Here is a 7,082-nt window from a genome sequence, read left to right on the forward strand (position 1 = left end):
TCTACAAATGTATTAATGGAATTATTTGAATTGTTGACTTCAGAAAGGTAGTTCCTAATCCATAATGAAATTAAAAACTTTATCTATAACCCATATTGTCGACAGGAATTTGAGCTCTGCCTTAGTGATGAAAGAAGTGTGCAATTTGCCACTATTGGTTAAAAAAAGATCCATATTTCTTTGAGAAAAGTTTGAACCAGGAGAATGATTTTGAAACTGTACAATTTTTCCACCAGACTAACAGTAGAAAATTTGTCAGAATATTAGTTAACACCTTAGCTCTATATATCTAGTATTTGTAATTACACTATTTTTTTATAAACATGTGGTGACAGGATCATGTGGTTTTTGGATTTAAATGCAGTGAAGAACATGTCTCTGGACTGTGGGAGAAATCAAGGCACCTGGAGGAAATTCATGCTTTGTTAAGTGTATGGTATGTTATAGCTGGGAAAGTGCTGAATGAGCCATGTACAGCCATGCACAGCCATGCAGTGTTAGAGAGTAATTAATGAAGCGAAATGCCTTTGTTAAGTTGTGTTTATGATAATGAATGTTAGCTATTGAATTATTCGTTTCAATTTTAATAGGATTTGGTGATATTTCATCATAAATAGGTACCATTTTTGGGGCTCAGGATTGCATAAAATTTTTACCATATATATTATTGATGTAGGGGGGCATGGTGGCGCAGTGGGTTGGGCCGGGTCCTGTTCTCCGGTGGGTCTGGGGTTCGAGTCCCGCTTGGGGTGCCTTGTGACGGACTGGTGTCCCGTCCTGGGTGTGTCCCCTCCCCCTCCAGCCTTACTCCCTGAGTTGCTGGGTTAGGCTCCGGTTCCCCGCGACCCCGTATGGGACAAGCAGTTCAAAAAAATGTGTGTATGTATTATTGATGTCTGAGTTATGAGAATTCAACTTATGAAAGATTGTTTTTAACAGATTACCTTTGAATGAAGTGAAGAAGACTGCACTCTAATTTTGATTTTCTGTTTTTAACATAGCTTTGTGATCATTTTTGTTTGTGCTCCTCAGCATCATTTAATTTCATTCCCTTGGTTTTTCTGGACATTTAATAACATCTTCAGTTTGAAACAAAGAATGTTTAAAGAGTATAGCACTTTAAATAGCCTGTCAAATCCATTATTTAAATTGGATATGCATTGTAACAGATAGATCATACGTGTCAGGTATATACTCTGTACTGTAACAGACATGCTGCAGTCCTGATCTCACAAATCACAGATGTACTGTATACAGATTAGTTCTTTACAAGTGTGTGTGGCAAAGGTGTGGAAATGTCACTACTTTCTCATTTCAGAATAACAGTTTAGGGAGCAAGCAAGTTCTCGTGTCAAGAAGGTGAGTGACACATGCAGCTGTAACCAGTTCCCCTCTGTTCGCTTCCTAGGCAACATTCAAAGGTTGGATGGACATCATGTACGCAGCTGTGGATTCTCGCGATGTGAGTGCCTGCACTGTTTCATCAGAGCCACACTCCAAGACAGTTCTAACTTTAAGGATATCGGTGCAAAAGTTTTGCAGTAATGCAAACATGATGGCTTCATCTGTCTGCTTTGTACTACAGGTGGAGGATCAACCAGTTTATGAAGAGAACCTCTACATGTATTTGTACTTTGTCATATTTATCATATTTGGGTCATTCTTCACTTTGAATCTCTTCATTGGTGTCATAATTGACAACTTCAACCAGCAAAAGAAAAAGATAAGTATTTCCATAAATTGTTTGGGCCTTCTAGAACAGATTTAAACTTGACATTTTGCCACTAGTTGCACTATGGTACATTACCAGTGAAAAGTGCACCAGCAAAAAGCACACTTGCTGGAATCTAATTTTTTCGCAAGCCATTCAATTAACAAGAAAATAGTCATGTGTCTTCCTAGCTTTCGTAGAACAGTTCCCAGAGATGTACAGTTCTTGTGGGTCACTTTGCTTAGATTTTTCTCTCTACCTAGTTCCATACAAGTTACCGTAAATTGCCCAGGTTTCCGAGGTGTATTTAAACTTTTGACTAGTGCTACATGTGTACATATATGTATATGGATTAACAATGCTCTAATTTACAAATGGTACTGTAAACATACCTAAATGGATAAAAAAAAAACATACATGGATTAAAAAAAAACATGTTTACATAATATATCACTTCACCATTGTCTGTGCATTTGATAAATAATTATAATTGACCGATGTTCTGTAACCAGAAAACAGAAATGCCAAATGAGTCACCCAGACCACATCTCTGAAGGTGGGAAATTATGCCAGTGCTATGATTCTTCTATGAGGGCCTCACTTTCCAGTCTGTGAGCTGTGTATTATAGATCTCGGTGCTTACCCATGCAGTTACGGAGTATGTGTCTACACGAAAACAGACTTGTGTCAATGGGCCGAATGTACAAGCGGTATCTTTATAAATATACAAGCTCTCCATAATACATAGAGCTTCTTTTAGGTGTTGCCACACTCCTCTCTGTGTTGATGCTGAAGCACAAGATGTGTGCAGAAAGCACAACTGTAAGTCTGCTCTGGTAAAAAGTACATGGTTGTAACTAGTTCTGTTTTGCTGATTACTTAGGAGGTCAGGACATCTTCATGACTGAGGAACAGAAGAAGTACTACAATGCCATGAAGAAACTTGGATCCAAGAAGCCCCAGAAGCCAATTCCGCGACCAGCGGTATAGAAATAATCCTGCCTTTTCACATCAGTTATCAGAAAGGGATGAAGAATAAACTTGAAACTTGAACTTGAAACTTAAAGAAGTATATAATTAAACTATTAGTTTCCCTGTATTCATCCACGCATGTTCTTCTAATTTCCACATGTGGCTCTACAGTTTAATACAAAATGACCAATTATTAACAGTGATGTCTTATGGCAGTGGGTAACATATTGCTCCACTTTATTTCTTACAGAACAAGTTCCAAGGATGTGTCTTTGACATTATTACAAAGCAGGCCTTCGACATTGTCATTATGATTCTTATTTGCCTTAACATGGTCACCATGATGGTGGAGACAGATGACCAGACAAAGGAAATGGACAACATTCTTTACTGGATTAATCTGGTCTTTATTGTGCTCTTCACTGGAGAATGTGTGCTGAAGATGATCTCACTTCGCCATTATTACTTCACAGTTGGTTGGAATGTATTTGATTTTGTTGTTGTCATCCTTTCAATAGTTGGTAAGAACACAATATTTTTGTGCTACTTAGTAGTAACATTTATTGTCTTTCATAACTATCAGATGGTTAATGAAAAATGAAGTGTGCAATATAGTCAGTTAATATACAGCTAACTTTTTTTTTTTTTTCTCTTTTCAGGAATGTTTCTTTCAGAGCTCATTGAAAAGTACTTTGTGTCACCAACCTTATTCCGAGTCATTCGACTAGCCAGAATCGGTCGCATTCTGCGCCTCATAAAGGGTGCCAAGGGAATCCGTACACTTTTGTTTGCCTTGATGATGTCACTTCCTGCCTTGTTCAACATCGGTCTTCTGCTGTTTTTAGTCATGTTTATTTACGCCATTTTTGGCATGTCCAATTTTGCCTATGTTAAAAAGGAGGCTGGAATCGATGACATGTTCAACTTCGAGACATTTGGCAACAGCATGATCTGCCTGTTCCAGATAACCACGTCGGCAGGTTGGGACGGCCTGTTGGCCCCCATCCTCAACAAGAGAGAGCCTGACTGCGACAGTGAAGTGGAGCACCCTGGCAGCTCTTATAAGGGCAACTGCGGGAATCCGTCGGTGGCCATCTTCTTTTTTGTCAGCTACATCATCATTTGCTTCTTGATTGTGGTGAACATGTACATTGCTGTCATCCTGGAGAACTTCAGCGTGGCCACGGAGGAGAGCGCGGAGCCCTTAAGTGAGGATGACTTTGAGATGTTCTACGAGGTGTGGGAGAAATTTGACCCAGACGCTACCCAGTTTGTGGAGTATGACAAGCTGTCCAGCTTTGCCGATGCCCTAGACCCCCCGTTGCGCATACCAAAGCCTAACAAGATTCAGCTGATTGCCATGGACCTACCAATGGTGAGTGGGGACCGCATCCACTGCCTGGACATTCTGTTTGCCTTTACCAAACGAGTACTGGGTGAAGGTGGCGAGATGGACGCGCTCCGAGGGCAAATGGAGGAACGCTTCATGGCCTCCAACCCATCCAAGGTGTCCTACGAGCCCATCACTACCACGCTCCGCCGTAAACAGGAGGAAATGTCTGCCATCGTCATCCAGAGAGCCTTCAGACGCTATCTCATCAAGCGAACTGTTAAGAAAGCTTCCAAAATGTATAAAGAAAATATCAGCGATGGGGGGAAGCTGCTGGACAAGGAAGTCCTGGTCATAGACAAACTGAACGAAAACTCCACGTCAGACAAAACCGATGTGACCCCTTCGACAGCCTCTCCACCCTCGTACAACAGCGTCACAAAGCCAGACAAAAACAAATACGAGAAAGACAAGCGTGAGAAAGAGGACAAAGACAAAGATAACAGAGAGAACAGAAAATAGAATGACGAGGAGAAAGGACAAACTGAAACCTAGACATTCCATTTATGTGACAAATTGTTTACAGCCTTGGAAGGTGACCTCTTTGTGTCAATGGGACTCCTTTTCTGATGTGGAGAGCTATGCCAAACTGACAGCGCTTACATAAGTCTACATGTAAGGCCAGTGCCTGAAACGAGGCAGTGACCCTTGTCAGGAGACTGAGGTGAAATGGGAAAGAGGAGTCACGGTCTTGGGCGGAGGGGTCGCCATTTTTTCTGCGAGCCACGCAGCTTGGAGCAAGTGAAAATGGCGACTCCTGTAGGAGGCCTGCGTAGGTACAAACATCCTCTTTTGCTTTTTCGGTTTTGTTACGATCTCAGACACTTTAGTAGACTTCAGTGTTTAGTATTTTGTAGCTAGTACTGCTACTGCTACATCCAGTGTCTTGCATTACAATTGCCATATTATTTACTTATTTTTGTTACAAAATTTTGTTTTATATATGTTTTTTTTAATTCATAGGTTGAATGTGTAAATTTTGTGAATGGGTTTCCTCTGTAAACAGGGAGGGGGTTAATGTACCATTTAAAAACAGGATCAGAAATAACTATGGCATCGACATCAACAACGATTTGCTGACATTGGAACATTGAAATGTAAGCTGCTTTTTCTTTTTTTCTTTTTTTTTTTTTTGCATGGAAGCATGCGCAGTCATTGTCATGCATGAAGGATCATTTGCAAAAATGAGTTATTTTTGTCCTGTGTTTCAGGGTGGCTCTCAATATTTGAGGTGCTTATGAACCATCTCTGGTGAATCTAGATTTTTATGTGCCTATTTTTATCCCCCGTGAGAACAGCTCTACATATTAAGTAACCTTTAACCCAAACAATTCTTTGATTTCAGAGCAACGACCCCTGTACACACATTCTACTACTTCCCCGCCACCACCACCCCCTCCAGAGAGAGTCAGGCAGATTTCCATTATTTTATTCTTCACAGACTTTGTACAGGACATCGAGGAATTCAGTGGCTTTTTATTTCACTATACATCTGTTTGCTCAAATTTCAGTATTCTTTAGCCATCTCTGTCTCTGTCAGACGTAGATGTAGAGATGGAGCTCATAGAAATCAGTCTGCGCTGTATATAGCTCTGTTCTTTATGATCTTTTGTTTGAGCAAACAGATATTTTTTGACACAGTGTAATTGTGTCAGATATGTTCCTCCTTGTGTCGTCCGCCAGCTTTATGGGGGAAAGGCCCTGTATTCTGTGTCCCGTTGTGGATCTTGTGGTGGCGCTCTCTGATACATGTCTCTATGGCCTGCTGCACGTTAGAACTACAGGCAAAAGGGGAGGTGGTTTAAGAAACCCTCTTTTCTCCATGCCATTGCACAGAACCTCTATTTGCTTCTGATCTCAAACGTGTCCCCTTAATTCCCTTTCCTTCCGTCAGCAAGGATACAATGAAAATGCCCAGTGTTGTCTTCTGTATGGGGAGTGAACATGATGCATCCCACACCAGCTTTGAGAAATTTTAGTGATTTGATGTCACTCTGTGTCCATTGAACCACTGTAAAATATCACTATACTTTTTGTAAATAACACACTGTAAAATCACAACTGCACTGCAACATTGCAACCTTCGTAATTAGGGTCCATCGCACAGTTGTCCTCACATAACCCCTAATGAACGACCTGTGGAGAAGTTGATTCACCTTTGGTTTATTGTACACTGTTTTTGTAGGTCGGGGCTGCAGCAATAAGAAAGTAGAGGGCAATAGATGAAGAGGTGTGATGCAGAGACATTGGCTTACTGCGCTTGTGTCAGGAATAGTGTCCTCAAACACAGGCCTATTTTCTGCAGCTTTTACATTTCCTATTTATTTGTTTTTCAAAGGTACATGAGAAAACGATCTGCAATTTTTGTCTCACAAGAGAACTGTAATGAGCATGTAAATATATATATATATATATTTATATATGTATATTTACATATATATCTGTATGTATGTACACAATGCTTTAATTTCATTACGTTCAATAGCTACCATAATTACTATGCTTGTAGTGTATCAGTAGACTGCATGCAGGATATTGCTATTAGCCCATAAATCTCATTAAAAAGCCAAAAGAATAAAGACTGCATTTTTATCGTACCTCAGGTATGTCTGTAAAATGTCTTTATATATCTTTCCTCTAGTAATCTGAACACTGTCCACCACCTGTAACTCATACAGCAATATTTGTTTTAATTGTAGCACATTTTCTTTCTCCGCAGTGGTCTTTGCCATTCATGTAGAACAACATTTACTTTAAATGCATAACATACACGTTCACAATTTTTTTTAAAGATTTTTAGTGAATTCAAGTGCATTTTGCATTAAAATGTGTGAATGTTACACGTGTCTGGCTAGTAAAATAACGTCGTATATTTGAAGATGAAAAAGAAAAAATTATATTGAATTTACAAAACTGCTTGACGCATTTTTATTGGACGTAGACAATTGTATCTCATTATACAGAGAAATTATATGTAAAGTGTCAAAGTAAAGGTTTAAATTCTTTAAA

The 7,082-nt window shown here is 39.6% G+C and overlaps 1 protein-coding gene across 10 annotated transcripts in view; it reads left to right on the forward strand.

Annotated features, from left to right (window-relative positions):
• LOC108920055 (sodium channel protein type 2 subunit alpha-like) overlaps positions 1-6,867 on the forward strand; it is a 41,159-nt gene extending 34,292 nt beyond the window's left edge. For 9 of the 10 annotated variants that reach the window (XM_018728517.2, XM_018728521.2, XM_018728512.2 and 6 more), the window contains 5 exons: positions 1,409-1,462; positions 1,586-1,723; positions 2,591-2,695; positions 2,934-3,204; positions 3,343-6,867. In XM_018728517.2, the coding sequence (XP_018584033.1) occupies positions 1,409-1,462; positions 1,586-1,723; positions 2,591-2,695; positions 2,934-3,204; positions 3,343-4,535 (1,761 nt within the window). In that variant the 3' untranslated portion in view covers positions 4,536-6,867. The remainder of the gene's footprint in view (positions 1-1,408; positions 1,463-1,585; positions 1,724-2,590; positions 2,696-2,933; positions 3,205-3,342) is intronic. The other variant, XR_001964973.2, reaches the window with a different exon arrangement.
• The last annotated feature ends 215 nt before the right edge of the window (positions 6,868-7,082 follow it).

The sequence above is a fragment of the Scleropages formosus genome, chromosome 14 (genome assembly GCF_900964775.1).
Source record: "Scleropages formosus chromosome 14, fSclFor1.1, whole genome shotgun sequence".
In the NCBI taxonomy this organism is placed as follows: domain Eukaryota; kingdom Metazoa; phylum Chordata; class Actinopteri; order Osteoglossiformes; family Osteoglossidae; genus Scleropages; species Scleropages formosus.